Consider the following 20,041-nt stretch of genomic DNA (forward strand, 5'->3'; position numbering starts at 1 on the left):
TTTCTTTCTTACAGGCTACGTCTGTTGGACGTGAGCCGAACCCAATGGAGCTGTTAGTAGAAATGCATGTGCGGAGTGAAGACCGCCTAAGGCAGGTGCAATAGTTTGTTGACAACTACGCTCAACACTTCGTGGTATGTTCATTCAACCATTTTATTTTGTAAGTTATTATTTTTTTGAATTAAATATGATGATTTCTTTTTTAATTTTTAGAAGACATATAATAGCCGGCTGAGGGCGAGATATGGGGACAATCCTTCAACTCACCTGGATTTTGATATGGATTTATGAATGGAGGCAAAATCATCTAGTGCACCTGATTAAAGTAGGGTGTACAAACTCTCCAACACTACGACCGATAACTTGCGGGCGGCTCGTAATGTCTCAATCGTTGGGAGCTCTCAATTTATATCGAGCACCTAGTCTGAGGAGATCATGGCCTTGAAACAACAATATCAGTAACTCTCGGTGGATTATGAACACTTTTTCCATCTCATCATGGACATGAGATCACAGATGGGTGGTAAGTGTGTGCCTCTTTTTTGGTCGTATGGTCTTAGGAACAACCAGCCTCCTCCTCCTCCTCTAGCTCCATCATTGTTCTAGTTCAATTTTTTTAAAAAACACTTTAAAATTATAATGAATATTTGGATGAATATCATTTAACTTTATTTTTATATTTTTAATGTTTTATACAATTTTATTTGCTTAATTGGTTTTTTTTAAACTATTATTCTATATTATTTATTCTACACAATTTTATTTTTAAAAATATTTTTAAATTCTAACTAATGGATTTACAGATCAAATGAGTCCATTGGTATTTCATAGAGAGTTGCAAAATTTTTACTGCATATGTCACAATCACCGACATCAATCCAAACAAAATTAGTTCGTCGGTATTTTATAGAGAGTTGCAAAATATTTACTCCATATACCACAATCACCAACATTAATATAAATAGAATTAGTTTATCGGTAATTTATAGAGAGTTGCAAAATATTTACTGTATATGTCACAATCACCGACATCGTTAAACACATAATAATTTCATCGGGAATGTTTTTTTTTCCTTTGGCACACATTTTTTATTTGTAAAACCATCGTTTTTTTTTTCCGACAGAAGTAGCGATCAAACATGGAATCACCGATGAATGGTATTTCGATGAACATATTTCATTGGTGAAATTTGTGGTAAACTTTTTACCGATATATGGTAATCTTACACCAACTAAAAATGGTCATAAGTAAAACTATTAAATGTTGTAGTGCAAAAATTCAAGAACAAAAATTAGAAATCAAAAAAGTAAGGATTGAAGTTATAATACCAATAACAAAAAGGATCATACTATACTTTTGGGGGTTTAGAGAGAAAAGAAAAAAAATGTCCGCCAGTAACAAACCAGACCATTATAGCTAACGCGCGCCATTCCACAAGGAAGAAGACGTGGCAACGCTTCCAATAAAATAGCAGAAGGGTATTTTTAGATATGGAGAGGCACCACACATGTCAATCAAAGGGCTCAATGATCTCTCATGAGTCAAGGAGGGTGCTTTATAAACCTAACATTTTTGTTTTTTTATTTAGTCAAATACCAAATTGCCCTTAAGCTAAATTAATAATAACAAAAAAAAAAATGTGAAAAGACCAAAAAGTCCATTGACTCTAGTTTTAATTTTTTTGCTTTTAAGAGCATTTTCGTTGTTTCACTGTATATTTTAATTATTTATTGCTTTTTATATTTGATAAAATATCAAATTGCCTCTTAAATGACATTATAAATTTGAAAAAACCATTATGAAGATACAAAATTACCCTTTAGTGCTAGTTTTAAGTTTTTTTTTGTTTCCAATGATATTTTGGTTGTTTTACTATGTAATTAAGATAAGAGAAAAACTTATTTTTCCTTGATCTATTTAGTAATGATAGATAAGTCCTATGAAAAGATTTTATTGTCCTTAATAGCTAATGTTAAGTTTTTTTAGATGAAGAGACAAAACAATTTAAACTATTTCAATAAACAGTATTTATGGGTCAGCAACTATAGTGTTTTTCTAAGACCTTGTAACTTGATTTAATGAGAAGGGTCAACAGACCCTCTGATTTTGAATTCTCGATTTTTTGAATTGCTATAACATGAAGGATATTTCTGAAAGAAGTTGCAAAACGAGAGTCCATTGGGGTTAGTTTAATGATTTTCAAATGTAAAAAAGAAAAAAAGAAAAGAAGAAGAAGAAGAAGCAGCAACCATTGGCATCTCTCATGTGCTCAATTCCAATAATAATAATAATAATAATAATAATAATAATAATAATAAAATGAAATAAAATCCAACACTTTCCTCTTCACAAACTACTACTCAAATTCATTAATAAATAATAAAAAAATAATAATCAAACATGCATTATCCCAACACTCCCCTCCAGCTTCAGCTCCCATTTTCGCACTTCATTAATTTTCTTGACAACATCTATATACATGCATCCCTAAAATATTCTAACAGTATTATTATGTCTCTAAAGCCTATAATATAGTTCTAACTGTATTATTATGTCTCTAACTGTATTATTATGTCTCTAAAATATAGTTCATCAAACTCAATTATTACAATGCAATCAACACTGCTAGCATAGACGTATTGAATTAACTATTGTTGCGGTGAAGAGACTTTAATAGTTATTTTGTTGAAGTATTGTTCAGACATGCATGGAAGTGTGATAGTGGTTATATTTAAAATATTTTTTATTTTAAAATATATTAAAATAATATTTTTTTATTTTTAAAAAATTATTTTTGATATCAGTACATCAAAATGATCTAAAAATATCAAAAATATATTAATTTAAAGAAAAAAATAAAAATAATTTAAATTTTTTCAAGTCAAACACTACCTAAGGATGTGTTCTGTAACATGAAAATTAAAAAAAAAAGAATTTTACTTTGTATATATATTCACCTCTATTCATTGTGTTTACCATAGCTTCTCTTCGAAGAAGCTGTTTAGTTTGCACCCGTATTTAGATGTGTTTTAAAAATTTATTTGATATAAAAAAATATTAAATTGATTGTAACGGCTCCAATACTTGGAACAAACACATTTTTAATTTTCAAAATATTGTAATTTTTTTATTTTCCCTACCGCAGTTTCTACCAAAATTCCGGTTGAGCTTCCCCTGTACTAGAATATTTCAAGTTATTGACATAAATCTATTTCACTTCTATGTATGTTCTCAATTCTTTAATCCAAACATCCTAAACATAATAAACATCAATCAATTACTATAAATTTCAATTCATCCAATATAACATCCAATTAATTATATCACATTTTAATTATAAGATTGGATAATTTATATCGAATCTAGCATGCATAATAAATATGGATAAGTTATGATTCATGTGTCTAGAAACAAAAGTGAAGCATTAATTATATTTTCATGCTTAAAACAAAAACCATTACATCCCAAAAATTAACATAATATATCTAATCTATATGAACAAAAGAGATAAGATAAATCTATTTATGATGTTAATGTGATGGCCATGAAAAGTGCAACAAACAAAACAGAAACTAGTGGAAAAGTTAATAAATAATTATTACAACAAAGAATATAATCAAATTCCCTTTTTATTTTCATTTCCAACCGAAAAGTAAGGCATTTTTATCATGTGTTCCTTATTATTTCATTATCTTTCTTATCCTTGTCGCAAACATTAACATCATAATGCTATTAATCACCTATAACTCGGGTCAACTAATCAATTTTGATATCAATTCCAATTTGATATCATTCACCATCACCTCGAGTATGGTTAATCAAAGGTATAATGATATCAATCTACTTGGTATCATTAGTTTTCATTCTATTAGATAGCTAATCAAGTTTTCATATACATGCCAATGCCAATATACCTTAACATCAATAGGCTTCCTTATTTTTTAGGATCGGCTAATCAAGTTTGTTTTCATATATTCGCTTCATGTTCATGTTGATACCAATAAACGTCATTGGTATTGTTAGTCTTATGTACTGAAAATGACTAATCATGATGCGAATTTCGTGATCACATGGTCACGCAATCCACACTAAACGTCATTGGTATCGTTAGTCTTATGTACTGAAAATGACTAATCATGATGCGAATTTCGTGATCACATGGTCACGCAATCCACACCCAAAGACACCAATTCCCGGAAAGCCAAGTAAATCAAATTTGATAGTGGTGTGACACAAAGATAACTTGTACCTAGACACCAGCACTATTGAAAACGGAAAACTCCCACCCAAAGTATATTGATTTGCGAATGAAAAGTATAAAGATGACGCCACGAAGACAATTGTTCTTCGATACATCATTTTTTCAGTTCATTAGAGAACCATGAAAGGGAGATTATCTCACTAACACACACACAAAGTGCGGCAAACAAGAAGTTTTATTAATCTAAATTGTCTAACCTTACATGTTTGATTATGTCTCTATTTATACTAACTCTAGACTTAAAGAAACCCTAATGGACCCCCCTTAGGTGGACTTACATGAAGCCCACTTACAATTGACCCAAATAAGTAATAATAATCCAAAGACTAAGAAGAAAATAATAAAAATCTGAAAATTACTATCCTACATATGTTAGAATCAGATTTGTCACAATGAAGAAGTCCAAAATAGACTAGGAAATCTGATTTGAAGGTAGAATTTACTCTAAAGTCTTCTTTCCTTCTGTAGCTAGGATGAATAATGAATCCTTGTAAGAAAAGGATTCTGAAATAATTATGAATCCTTGCCACACTTGGAAACTATGTTGCAGCCCATTAAAGATCTTTCTAGACTTAGTATATTTTCAAAATAAGCTGCCATATCCTTTTAGGAAAAGAATCCTAATCAAATAAGAATCCACAAGTCAAAACTCGTATTGAGATGCCTTTCCGAACTCCGATTGACCTAAAAGTTTAAACCAAGGTAGGAAAACATGCCAGGCGATGCCACATAAAATTTCAGCCTGCTCCAACGTTCGGATTGAAAATTATGATTGTTGCCGTAAAACTAGATAGTTGCACATTCTACATCAAAATCCGAATTTGACCTTGCCTGGATCATATCATTCCCTTTCTCTTCAAGATGATTCATCCTCAAATCACCAATAAGTTGAATGGACAATTCCTTAGCCTTTTTTTAAAGCGTCTAGAGTTCTCTTTTAGCAAACGATCGTCGCCAACGACTTTGGATGAAAGTTGCAGCCATTCTATTTTGTATATCATCATTGCAGTCCTTTTTCTCCTTTTTTTCTGAGGCTTGTTGGGCATTGATTGCTGCCGTTAACATATCAAGTTCTTGCTTCATCTCCCCTAGAATATGGGATAGAATCTTGGATTCTTTTTTTAGAATACTAATCTCTTTATCTCTTTCCCTTTGATACCACCTCTCTTTTTGAATTTGCCTTTTCTTTTGTCATAGTACCTCATCAAAATACATTAAATCCCTTTTATTTTTATGCTACTAAAAATCTTCCTAGTAGCCTATGATCTCTTCCTTAAAACCACCATCACCAATATCATCAAATTCCCCCTCAAAATCCTCATAATCAGCCTACCTTGGCCTTTCGGCCCTACTACCATTGTTTGATTTCCATTCAGCCGCAACCTTTCTCAAGTCTTGGGTACATGTTCCAGCCATGTTTCCATGTTTGCCCACCTTCTCAAGTCTGTCACACACGTTCCCCATCATCAAATTCATGCTTTCCATCATTTTTGTCATGGCTTGCATTTGGAACGTAAGTTCTCCCTCGGGATAGGGTGGTGTGTTGTTTTGATCTGACATGATAGTACCTATAAAACTTGGTTAATGGTAAAAAAAAGTATCCTCATGTTGCTCGTGTTTCGCTCAAACACTCTTAATATCCTCACACGCTCACACCTCTCGTCTCACCTTCTTGCGGTTCTTGCGAAACTGAAACCAACACCAAATAAACCAACTTGGCAGCGCAACACACACACACACACACTTAAGAAGCAATAAAAATAAGAAAACAAGCAAAACAAAACTACGATGATAGTCTCGCGAGTAGCAAGCGAGTTTATCCGAATTAGGAACGAAACTGAAGACTCGAATAAAAATAGAAATGAAATACTCAAAAAAATAATGAAACATCACCCAAATATGTTGGATATGTGGAAAATATGCGGTAAGAAATGAAAACAATAGAAAGAAAGCGAATTTCAAAAGTTGACGCAAAACATACTTGTTTACGACGAGTTAAGTCCAAATCTGGAACCTAAAGTAAATGATGTACAATTGAGTTAAATTTTAGATATAGTGTGATATCAACCCATATAGATAGAATATAAATTTTGATCAATTTATGATAAGGTTTGATATACTGATGCAAAAACATTATAAATCAGATCTAATTAGACCTGAATTTGAAACCCAAAGAAAACGATATCCAATTGACTCCAAAATCAATATGTAGTGTGATTAGGATCCCATTAATCATATTTTCAAATTTGAGCTAATTCTGAGTTGATTTGATCTAATTTTTCCTTGTTTAGTTTTCTATGGCAGAAATTAATAAACGTCTTTTTGAACGATTTTTTTTTACTTTTCTCTTTTCTCTCTCTGTTTTTTTATTTTGATGGTACTGATAAATTTTGAACTATAACATAATGAAATAACAATTTTTTTTTATATGGTGCAAAATCAAGGAGAAGAAAAAATTGGATATTGAGGAATTTTTGCGGAAACAATAAAAAAAGAAAATTTCAGAATGATATAACCTGATTAATAGAGCCAAGCACTAATACCAAATAATGCGAACCTCATGATCACGTGGTCACACAACCCACACTCAAAGACACCAATTCTCTGAAAGCCAAGTAAATTAGGTTTGATAGGAGTGTGACACAAAGATAACTTGTACCTAGGCACCAGCACTATTGAAAATGGAAAACTCCCACCCAATGAATATTGATTCGCGAACGAGAAGTATAAGGATGACGCAACAAAGATAGTTGTTCTTCGATAAGTTATTTTTTCAGTTTATTAGATAACCATTGAAGGGAGATTATCTCACTAACACACACACAAAGTGCGACAAACAAGACATTTTATTACTCTAAATTGTCTAACCTTACATGTTTAGTTATGCCTTTATTTATACTGACCATAAACTTAAAGAAACCCTAATGGACCCCCCTTAGGTGGACTTACATGAAACCCACTTACTATTGACCCAAATTAGTAATAATAACCCAAAGACTAAGAAGAAAATAATAAAAATCTAAAAATTATCATCCTAAATATGCTAGAATCAGATTTGTCACAATGAAGAAGTCCCAAATAGACTAGGAAATCTGATTTGAAGGTAGAATTTATTCTAAAGTCTTCTGTCCTTATGTAGCTAGGATGAATAAGGAATCCTTGTAAGAAAAGGATTCTGAAATAATTATGAATCCTTGCCACACTTAGAGATTATATTGCAGCCCATTAAAGATCTTTGTAGAATTAGTATATTTCCAAAATAAGTTGCCACATTCTTTTAGAAAAAGAATCCTAGTCAAATAGGAAGTCCATAAGTCAAAAGGAAGTAAATAACAAAATTCGTACAACCTCTGTTCACCTGTATTGAGATGCCTTTTCGAACTCCGATTGACTTGAAATTTTAAACCAAGGTAGGAAAACATGTCAAGAGACACCACATAAAACTTCAGCTCGCTCCAACGGTTGGATTGAGAATTATGATTATTGCCGTAAAACTGGATAGTTGCACATTCTACATCAAAAATCTGAATTTGACCTTACCTGGATCGTATCAAATCAACTTCAAGTAAATACTAATACCAATATAACTCATCGGTATCATTAATTTCACGTATCAAGAATGACTAATCAAGTTCAAGTAAATGTTGATACCAACACAATATATTGTTATCATTAGTCTCTCGTACCAAGAATGACTAATCAAGTTCTGGAATGTTGATACCAATGTAACCCACTAGTATCATTAGTTACCTATACAGGGAATGACTAATCAAATTCTTTACAATACTTTTAATTTTTCATTTGACAATGTCGATGTTAAAGAACCTATTAACATCATTAGCTTTGATTTTTGGTAAGGGTAATCAAGTTTTCCATCCATTTATTTTTTTCCATTAAGGTCATAGCTAATTTCAGACCAATTTATATCATTACTCACAAGGTAGAAGACTAATAAAATCTCAATTCTTCTTTTAGTTTTTTCATTATCCATCAATTCATTTATTTTTTTCAATACCAAGTTTAGAAATCATATAGAAGTAAAATCAACAGTTCTACTAGCATGCTAGTTAGCTAAGGATAGGTGTTAGACACCTACCTGTCATACGTGATGATCATGTACCTTCTTCGGCCAGTGGTATAACTGCTAGAATACCTCCTATCAACATAGGAATAATTTCATTACTATCATTTCCATAAAATTAGGAAACATATATAGTTTCCAAAATAAGAATCTTCATTGTTTCTATATAATACATGCAATAAATACCTCTTCGTAATTTATTTTACATTTCTAACTAATTAAACATATCACAAGACACATTCATAATTAAATGGAAGCTTCTATCAATCATAGAGAAATTCACTATGCAAGTCCTCGACCGAATACACCCCTTCTATTTTAAGAAACTTGTATTTCTTTTTAGTTTTTCTTCAACTTCTTTTTCTTTATATAAATCAATTTACGTCATCACATACACAATTCAACACAACAGTTAAATCAATTTCATGCCTCCTTTTAAGGATTTCATTGGCCGAACCTATGCTACAAAGAAGTATACATGTTTTTCTTGAAGTTTTTATACCATTTTCTTCTTATCCTTTCAATTTATACCTACACTAACACAATTCATAACAATTAAAGTAATTAAATTCATTTCTCCATTTGTCTGGGCCGAAGTCCACCCATTAAAAGAGAAACATGTTTTCTTTCTAATTTTTCACAATTCTTACTTGAGTCAACCTTTATTCCTGTCCAAAAACATAATTTTAAGTTAACAATATTGTTCCAAACAACACAATACATTATACTCAACTTTCCATAATATGTACATAACATAATATGCCCATAAATATATCACAACTTCAATCGATTCAAATTAAGTTTCCTTAGCTCTTAATGATGATGAATCAATGGGGAAATTGCAAAGAAAACTCAAGTTTTTCCTTCACTCTTCACTCTCCTTTTTTACTTTTCAAAACCCTTAATTTACACCCTTAAAAACCCTCTAAATATCGGGTTTTTCTCTTTTAATTCATTCAAAATTCATTTAACCCCTTAAATCTATCTTTTTTGATGTTTTTCTGTTAAGAATTTGGTAGAGAAAGAAACAATCCACACCCTCTTCTATTTATGGTGTTGCTGACCACAAGCTTTTCTAAGAAGCTTATTTTTTTAGTCAAAGGCCGCAATGCTCTTATATCTATTTCATTTGTTTTTCATTTTATCGGATTCTAAATATTCATTCATAAAAAAATTTCTTTTCAATGATTTATTATTCTTTTCATTTTAAGTATTTAATTAAACCATGACATCATTAAATTTAATTTTTGAAATTTTACTAACATGGTAAAATTTAGGGGTGATCATTTTTTATTCGGTTTGGCTTTTATTAAAAAATAACCAAACTAATTTTTTTTTTTAAAATCAAAACTGGTTCAAACTAACCGGTTTTAATTCGATTTGGTTTTTTAGGATAAAAACCGGTTCAAACCGGTTTGACTTGGTTTTTTCAGTTTGGCTTAGTTTTGGCTTAATTTTTTTCCTGTGTTTTTTTGGTTTGGGTCTGGTTTAGTTTTTTCAGTTTCAGGCCTATAAAACCAAAATTAAATCGAACCAGCCTGTTTTTTTTTTAAATTTTAATTGGTTTAATCGATTTTTTTCACCATTCAGTGTTTTTGGTTACTGTTTTTTCCGGTTTTCTCGATTTAATCGATTTTTTCACTGTTTAGATTTTTTGGTTATTGTTTTTTCTAGTTTTTTTGGTTTAATTGGTTTTTCAATTTTTTTACTTACCCCTGGTAAAATTCTACCCGAGGTTTAGAGTACACACCATGGTAAAACAATTAATTTTTGTATTATGACTAACAATGGCTATCATAATGTTCCTGGTGTATTTGGATCGATTATTTATAAAATATAGTAGAGAAAGATTAAAATTTCTAAATGAGGACAGTACTAATATGGTACAAGTATTCAAATATATACGCCTCCTCGACAACAAATTAATTTGATCGGAAAGGCATTACAGATTAATTGTGGAATAATTATAACAATCATTAAGAATTTTAATTAATATTGTTCATGAGTGTAAAATTTTATTATTAATACACTCTAATAGTGAAAAGTATTGCAGTGTTATGTTTATTCTTATATCTCATTCAATTTAATTAGGTGAAATATTTATAATGATGAATGATGCTAGAAAAAATATTTGTGTATTTTAAAATGTTAACAATATCATATTTTTTCTCAAATGAAAAACAATATAACAGGAACACTTTTTCTAGTTTTATGAGTTAGGAAAATATTCTGATATTTTAAGAAATGAACATTTTTTTTTACTGAAGAAGAAAAGAAAAAAAAACTACAAAAAAAAACGAAAGAAAAAAAATTACGAGAGCCCTCATAGGTTTAATATTGTAGAAAGATTTGCAAGAGTTCCTCATGGACTCAAAAGTAAAGATTTTTAGCAGAGCTCTCATAAAATCAATATCACAAAAAGTTTTGCAAAATTCTCTAAAAATTAAAAGTTAAAAAGAAGATTTGCAAGAGCAAACTTAAAAATAAAAAATATTTGTGAGAGTTCTCATAGACTCTGTATATAAGAAAGATTTGCAATCATCATAAGTTCAATTTCACAGAAAAATTTGTAATAGTCACCTTATAGACTTTATTAAAAGAAGATTTACAAGTGCCCTTACAGACTTTACAGACTCAATATTGCAAAAGAAGTTTATTTTGGTAGAGATTGTTACATGTTGGGAAATGAAAGAAAGAGAAGGAAACTTGATTAATGGGGTTTCCCAGTTGTCATTCTGCCCTCATGAAAGCGTCCATCGTTGCCCAATAATATACATTTGATTGTAATTTGAGCTGCATCTGGACTCTACATGTCATATTTTATACGGCACATATTCGACTTCATGCAGCCTCGATCAAGAGCTTTATATGTTTTGTTACCAAACATGAGAATTGATTTTTTTGACTGGAAAGCTGGAGCAGACTGTTCTGCCAATAGAAGTAACATAACAGACAAGTAATGCTTTGCTTTGAAAGATTGCTTCTTTTTGTGCTGATAATATATGCAAATAGATCCGAGTCTTCCCTTTTCTAAATTTGGTTCTTCGGTGATAGCATTATTATGGATTTGTGTTTCATTTTTTGCTTTCTGTTCTGTATCCTTTCCTGATGGACGGGAAGGTTTTGATGTTCGTTTTAGGTTTCTGAATCAAATTGGTGCTTTCTTTTACCTATAATCTATATTTCCCTCTGGGTGATTTTGATTTTATTAAGAATGCATGTAATGGATATACTAACCTGCTCGATCATAAATGGTTTGCATCGATCAACTTTGTTCGCAGTGAAGAATCAGTTCACTTTGATTTTTTTTTTTTAAAAAAAAGCCATGATCATGATTTGGTTCATTTGCTGTTCTAGCTTAAGCTTGTTTTCGCACTTTGGTTTAATGGTTAGTTCAATCTGTTTGTGAAGAAGATTTCCAGCCAATGAAAGTCACAATTTTTATTTTTATTCTTATGATTTCTTTGCCAAGATGCTTTAATGATGCGAGTCTTTCTTTATTTCTCATTTGTCAGTTCTGTTGGGATCAGACATAAGTCATGTCTACCGTGTTTATTGTGGTAGAGATTTAATTTTTACCTGCCTGGGAAATTAAAGAGAGAGTTGGAAATTTGATTGACGGGGTTCCGCTTGTCTTTTTACCCTCTTGAAGGTTTCCATCGTTGCCCAATAATATGCAGTTGATTGTTATTTTATGCTGCAGATTTTATATGTCATCCTTTACGATACAAACACTAATAATCTGTATTATATTTGTCAATTTTTTTATTTATTAATATAAGTTTTCATATGTCATCCTTTACGATACAAACACTAATAATCTGTATTATATTTGTCAATTTTTTTATTTATTAATATAAGTTTTTGTCTATATTTTAAGTAATTCTATAAATTTTAAAATTAATTACTATATAAATTTTTAAAATACTAAAATTTATAGAATTCGAACTAATAACTTATATTTGTTATTCTTTTGGATTGGGATTATTGTGGTGAGGAATGAAAAATATAAAAAAAATTCTGGATATTTCTGTAAGCAATTCTGTGTTTTTTATTACATAAGATGTCCCAATTTATTTTTTATTTCTAGACTTATTAAATCTTTATCATTCATGGCAGGTTGAGGCAAATATGTTCTCGTCAGAATCCACAATTTCCCAGCACAAAGCTGAATCAGCATTGCCACAAGCTGGAAAACCCTCGTGAACTAAACGATTACCCCTCGATCATAACTTTGCTCCAAAATCAGGTATCGGGTTTATTTCAATTGATATGTAATTGTTCCTGTTTAATGCATTCAGGAAAAGCTTTATATAGATATCAGAAGGGTTAAGAAAGTAAACAATGTTCAAAACATCTTTCAACTATTTTTATATTTTTTTAATCTTGATCTCAATCTTGGACATTATATATATTTTTTATTTTGGATCATTTATTTATTTTTCTTAAGAGTAAGTCCTTGATTGAAGTTTTTGTCCTCTTATTTGAAGATAAAAGCAATTTAGCCTTCGAATGATTTTTTCCAGTTAACTCCCTACATTTCAAATCTTAAACTTGGTCAAAAAATGCTAACAGGTTAAGCTTTAGGTATTTAATTGAAAAAAAGAATCATTTAGGGACTAAATTGCATTTATTTTAAAACAAGAGAACCAGAAACAACAAGTAAATAAGTACTTACTCACAAGAGAGATAAAATACATGGCCCAAAATAATATTTTTGGAAAATCTCAGATACCAAATGCATGTTACTGTTTTATCCATGCTGTGAACAACTGAGTTGTGTCATTTAACAGTGTTAGTGACGCCAACTGATGGAAGGATGCATGGATCACAAAAATACATAGTAGAGCTGATATCTAGATAAAAAAATAAAAAAAATAAATACTGTTGCTATAGTGGAGGGTAAAAAAAAAAAAAAAAAAAAAAAACTGTTGCTATAGTGGAGGTTTCAAGCTAGTAATATGTATTTGATATTATGGAGTATAATATTTTTTAATTGAAAATACATTAAAATTATATATTTTTTTAAATTTGTTTTTAGTTTTTATATAGTACATTAAAATCATTCAAAATTAAATAAATAAATATCAATTTCATTCATTTTTAAACAAAAAAATAATTTAAAAAGCATTCTAAAAAGCAAGTTATAACACAAAAACAAATTATCGTTCAGTGCTTGTTTAGAATATGATAGGTTTTTTTGTTGCAATTTGAAAAAAATATATGTTTAAATTTTTTGCAAGTTGTAACTATTTTTTAACTAAGATTGTAAGAGATTTTGATGCTTCTTCAAAGTTTAGGTGATATATTCCCAATAGCAGGACACATCTTTTCCTTCATTCAACGTTGGCAACCTATGTTTTGCCAAAGAAAACAGACTCTGTTTATTGAACTAACGAAGGTTAAAGCAAATGAATGGGAGTTTGTGAAGGCTTCCTCTTGTATGACGAAGAAGAAGAAACATGTGGCTAACTGTTGGAATAGGCGTTTCTATGCAGCGTTCTGGGCTGGGTAAAGGGAAGAGGTCTGGAATTCTTTACTATACAGTGAGAGAGGTATTCGCAACTGGAACAGGGGAGAGTCCCTGCTGGTTTTGGTTGGATTGAATAATTCTGGCTTTTTTTTTTTTTTATGGCTGGTATCCGGTTGCTGAAGATGATGGAGGAGGAGAAATGGCGTTGTTGGTTGAAACAATGGAGAACAATGGTGTTTTTTTTTTTACTACTACAACCCGAGATCCTCCATTTTTTTTTTTAACTAAACAGGACTCTTATGTATAGGAGGTGATGTAAATATATATAATCCTTCGTGAATTATCTGCTAACCCCCTTGGAATGATCCTAGCCATTGATGCCATGCCAGTAACCTGGTACTGTCAAACTAGGCTGTCAAATGCTGGTCGAGTTAGTGGTTTTGGACCAGTGTTACAGCAGCTATAGGAGGAGCCACTCTGCGGGAATCACACTAGGAGGTAGTACGATGTCAAGGATACTAGAGAAGTGTCCCTTTTGTTTTACCTGTGGCGTGAGAGAGCATTAAATGCTCTGCAAAAAAGGAACCCCAGCTAGCTCCCTCACGGGAGAAATGAAGAAGAAAATGAATAGTGGTGCTAAAATAGCACTGTTTTGTTCATTTTATAAAGGAGCCTTGATCTTTCAACTTCGATGAATTCGGGCAATTTAGGTTGATTCTCAATATTTTTTTCGATTAAGTTTTGGTTATGTAAATTTAGACCCTTCATTTTCAACTCTTTTTTTAATATGGTCTTGAATAACTTGGTTATATAAATTTAGACCCTCAATCTTGGATGTCTTGAATTTCATCCTCAATTAAATTTCAAACTTCTAATTTCTTTAAATTTATTCTTGAGTTTAATCAATTTTAGTCCTTGAATGTGCGTTTCTTTTTCTATTTGATTCTTGGTTTTAAGATTCTTCAATTTACTCTTCAATAAACCTTCAAACTTCAAAAAAAATTTAGGGATCTAAAATTGAGTTATGAAATATGTAATGCATTTTGGTGTTATATATATATAAAGAATGCTATAATCGAATGTGAAAAGGGAAAAATAAGATGTGCCTTGAAACGCCCAACTGTTTTATTTTTATTTTTTGTTACTGAAAGAAACAGTAAAGTAAATTGCGAGTAGCAAAAACTGCTCCACAAAATGTCAGCAAGCAATAAACTCGGGGCACCAGGTAAAGACATACAGTACATACACGAAAACTATAATAAGATGTTCTTCTTTTTTTTTTGTTTTACTACTTGCATTGGTGAAGCAAGCAGGCCAGCTCTCACTGGTGGTTCGGTACTTTTACGTAACCCACATGTGTAGGATTGGCAACCTTGGTCAGCGTTTGTAGGTCATAAGCAATCCAACACATCGATGTCTTTGTGTTGTAAAAGTAGCCTGAGCACTTGCAGTCACCGGAGCATTTCTTCTCACAATCTGTCTTCTTCATCGGTCCACTTCCATCTCCGTACTTGCTCATCGAATGATCAACCCCTTGCAGTTTATAGTAATAGAAATTCTTGTTACACACAGATGACTTCACTGGTTCACATTTCTTGGTCCATTTCCTAAACTCAGTTGGCAATGGGCAACTAACGCATCGACTGTCTTCACAAAGCCCAAACTTGCCACATTTCTGTGGCAATTGGCACTCACTTTCCCAAATACGTGCATCTCTAGAGAAAAGAGTGAAAGTCACTTCCCAAGAAGCTGAAGTTAACTTGTCATTGAATGTGTAGACTCTAAGATTCCCATCTACGCCGAGTCGAAGAAATGACATTGTGCTGTTGAATTTGGGCCTAGAGAGCAAGGTTCTAGCGCCTGTAGAGAACTCAAGACTCAGGTCTTCCGAATTTGGGGTTTTACTTAGCCTCACGTATTGCAGACGCCCTTTCTGTTTACTAAATGTGTAGTAGACATATGGTTTGGGGGAGTTTGGGCTCTTGTAATACATGGCTAATCTTTCGGGTTCTAAGACCAGGCTATAAGCTCCATTTGTGTTCTGTTTGTCAGATGCTCGACTCACAAGCCTGGTGACGCCTCCAATACGAAGAGGTTGACCAACCAAAAGAGTATCCGTAGGATAGTCAAAACTTTGCCAGATGAAATTGCCTTTAGAATCATGAAGCACCATGTTACCATTTGTTAGCATTTGCAAGCCTACAACACCTCTGTTGCCAGTCTTGGTTTGCCAAGCAACCCTGCCATCAGCATCGGCCAAGATAAGGTTACCATCCTCACCAAAAGTGAGAGTGGCATCTTCCCCAACTGGGTTGCCTCGGTTGGCTTCCCAAACAAAACGCCTCATTGCAGGTGACCTCCTAGTACCCATACGTATAGCGAGAGTGAATGCATTAGGGGTGGTGTTATAAAAGCAAAGTTGGAAAATGGAAACAGAGAGGTCCAGGCCGCGAAAATCTGAACTATACTCTGAGAGGGCTTCCGCAAAGTCTCCAGTATTAACTTCCTTAAATCTGGAAGAAGGAGGGACAGTGGACTGGGCAAGGTTGTATATGGAGATGAGCAATAAAAGAGAGAAGAACCATGACCGTTCCATAGGAATGGAAGAAATTAACTTCTGCTTGTCTATCTAGAATTTGAGTGGCTTTGGTGTAAAACCAGGCAGGCAGGCAACGCCTTCTTATAGCAGATGAGGGTGGCGCGTTTAGTAATTTCAAGATCGAACTTCTTTGACTCTTCGTACATCTTTGCGTACAATGCATCCCAAGTCAAGCATGTATTGCTGTTTTAACGTGGCTCGGTTTACTGCGATTAACTCTAGAGAGATGAATTTTCAGAATAATATGAGTTTGAATATATAAACAGTAAAGGGGCTCAAAGTTTCACTATTTGTTCTTCTATTGTTCAATCAAAATAGAGAGCATTACAAATTCGAGCAGTATATTGATCTGGTCTTGTCAAAGAAATTTATTAAACATGTAGTTGAGATGAAGTTGTCTTTTCCATAAAATAAATGACATTAAAAAAATGATTGGGGACAGATGATCCATTCCGGTTTTATAAGATCTGGCACTAGGGATAGCATGACTGCCATTCATATGGTATTGGGGGATAGGCATGTTTGTCATATCTAGCCACTAGAACTAAATTTACTTGTTTGGTTGCAGATCCGCTCGTATGGATTTGGCATCATATATACTTACTAGATCCAAGGAAATATATTTTTATTATTATAAATAAATTATTATAAAAATTTAATTCAACATTTTACATCTATAAATTTAAATTATATTTTTTTATTGAAATCGTTCATGTTTTATGTTTATAAATTTATTATTCCTTTAATAAAAAAAATTATCTTTTATTATTATTGTTGTTAGTATGATTATTATTGTTGTTGTTGTTATGATTATTATTATTATAATTTTATTATGTTTCAAGTAAGTTTGAGTTTGATATGTTTGTCAAACCTAAGTAACGTGAATCAAAAAATTATTTATAAACAAAGTATAAATAAATTATAAATAAAACACATACAAAATCTAATTTAATATTTTAAATCTAAGAATTCAAATCATACATTCCCATTGAAATAATTCATTTTTCATGTTTATTAATTTGTTATTCCTTCAATAAAAATTCTATTTTATGGTTGTTACCGATATAGCTTTTGTTCAAAAGTATTTTTTATTTAAAAATATATTAAAATAATATTTTTTTATATTTATTTTTAATATTAATACATTAAAATAATTTAAAACTACAAAAAATAATTGAAAGTATGGAAAAAAAAAATTTAAAAAAATAATTTTTTTTCTTGGGTCTGCGCTCCTACCTGACCCAAGTCTCTTGAAGGGTAAAATTAATAATAATAATAATAATAAATTTGAAAAACAATATTATTATTATTGAAAAGAAACCATAGATTTAATTTGAAAAGTAAAATTAAAAATTATAAAAACTTGGATAGACATGTTTAATATTATTATTGATATTATAAATATTATTATATTCATTATTATCAACAAATGTTTTAAAAAATATCATTACTAATGAAAAAGAACCATATATTTGATTTGAAAGGTAAAATTAAAAATAATTATTGTTGTTGTTGTTGTTGTTCTTGTTATTATTATTATGGAAGTTTTTTAAAAACTATTATAACTATTGAAGAAAAATCATAGATTTGATTTTAAAGGTAAAATTAATTATTATTATTATTGTTATTATTATTATTATTAAATTTAAAAAAAAATATTATTACTATTGAAGAAAAACCATAGATTTGATTTGAAGGGTAAAATTAATGATCATCATTATCATCATCATCATCATATTATTTTTTAAAAAAATATTATTACTATTGAAAAAAAATCATAAATTTGATTTGAAGGAATTAAAAACTATAAGAACTTAGATGATACAACTTTAATATTGTTATTAATATTATTAATATTATTATTTTTATTATAAATCAAATATGTCCTTCATTATCCTCAAGCTTTAACCAATTTACTTTCTATAAATATATTTTAGTTTGATAATAATTGCTTCCTTATTCTAATTGATACTCATTACTTTGCCAATGACATACAAATCAAGGTGACATAATTAGAAAACAATTCCAGGTGACACAATTAAAAAACAAGAGTGAAGGTGGTTTTTATCCAATCCATTTGTAGACAATGTCCATTAATAAATTATATTTCATCAATAAATCACATATTTTAGTAGTAGCTAGAGGAATTAAAGCACTAGTTTTTATTTAGCATTCTAGATTAGATCATTCATATCTTCTCAATGTATCTTAGTTCTTAAACAAACATTCTTCACTTATTGAAAGACCAATGAATAAAATGTATTTTTGTGAACTTTGCCCATTTGACAAAGGTAATCAGCTTCTTTTCCTCCTATATTTTGGAGTTAATTCATACTGATGTTTGATCCTTTTCAACTAAATCTCTTAGTGGATGCAAGTATTATGTTATATTCGATGATTTTTCATTATTCCTATGGCTTTATCCTCTCGAAAGTAATGATGTGTTTGCTTGTTTTGTTAAATTTAAAACATTAGTTGAAAACTATTTTTCATGTAAAATTAAGTATTTACAATCGAATAAAGATGAAGAATACATGTTAAACCAATTTCAATCATTTCTTACCTCTAATAGAATCCAACATTGCCTAATAGAATCCAACATTGCCTAACTTGTCCATGTACACTCCAATAAAATGGTGTTGCTGCTGAGTGCAAACACCATCATTTGGTGGAGATGAGACTATATATGTTAACTCAATAATGTTTTCCTACTAAATTCTAGGTTGATGCCTTTTAAACACCCATCTTTCTCATTAATAGACTGTCAACTCCTACACTCTTGATAATTGAACAATATATCTAAAATTATTTGGCAAGTATCTTGATTATACCTCTTTACGCACCTTTGGTTGTCCTTGTTTCCCATTGTTATGACCATTTACAACTCACAAATTAATGTTTAGATCCAAGCATTGCATATCTTTAAGTTATGATTGCCATCAAAATGGATATAAATGTTTGGATCCTCTCACTAAAAAAAAAAATTAATCTCACGACATGTGTTTAATGAGAACACATTTATTGATAAGGATGAGTTGTAGTCCCCTAGACCTTTTCTAGTGGTCTTATCTCAAGGTATGATTTATTGGATTTGTATTACTAATGCTAAGTTTTATTGGATTTGTATGCTCCTCAAATAACTCTATATTTCTTCACCTACAACTCCTCTGTTTAGTGTGATAATAATGATGCTCTTGCTTCTAATCTTATGTTCCATGCTTGCACTAAGCATATTAAAGTTAATTTTTACTTTATCCATGAGAAAGCTTCTAATTGGGATATCTCCCATTAATTTATTGGTTTTTTTTTTATAAAATTGATATATCTTTATAAAGGGACTTCGTTCAACATGGTTTTTTTTCAGCTTCGTGACAAGCTAATATTGGTTTCTCTTCTTATTAGCTTGTAAAGGATGGTAGCCATAAGATTCAAACCTGTCCAAATATTTGATTTGAGACTTTTTTGGATTCTTCTTATCTTTTCCATCAAACTAGTCATGATTGAATGCTATAGAGAAACATTTATCTATTTTAGAAGATAACTCTTGACTGTATTTGAATTCTTATTATCATGGATTTTTTCATTTCAAACTTCTTATGTAATTTTATATAAATGAGGATAGTCAT

The 20,041-nt window shown here is 30.8% G+C and overlaps 1 protein-coding gene across 1 annotated transcript; it reads right to left on the minus strand.

Annotated features, from left to right (window-relative positions):
• Positions 1 to 14,898: 14,898 nt before the first annotated feature.
• LOC105129278 (epidermis-specific secreted glycoprotein EP1-like) lies at positions 14,899 to 16,451 on the minus strand. The gene has a single exon (XM_011031270.1). The coding sequence runs from the start codon at positions 16,410 to 16,412 to the stop codon at positions 15,138 to 15,140; it is 1,275 nt and encodes a 424-aa protein (XP_011029572.1). The 5' UTR covers positions 16,413 to 16,451; the 3' UTR covers positions 14,899 to 15,137.
• Between the last annotated feature and the right edge of the window lie 3,590 nt (positions 16,452 to 20,041).

The sequence above is a fragment of the Populus euphratica genome, unplaced genomic scaffold, assembly GCF_000495115.2.
Source record: "Populus euphratica unplaced genomic scaffold, PopEup_1.0 scaffold86.1, whole genome shotgun sequence".
NCBI lineage: Eukaryota > Viridiplantae > Streptophyta > Magnoliopsida > Malpighiales > Salicaceae > Populus > Populus euphratica.

What these genes read in the sequence shown, in the direction of transcription:
- LOC105129278 (XM_011031270.1), bottom strand. Translation starts at nt 16,412, where the DNA reads ATGGAACGGTCATGGTTCTTCTCTCTTTTATTGCTCATCTCCATATAC.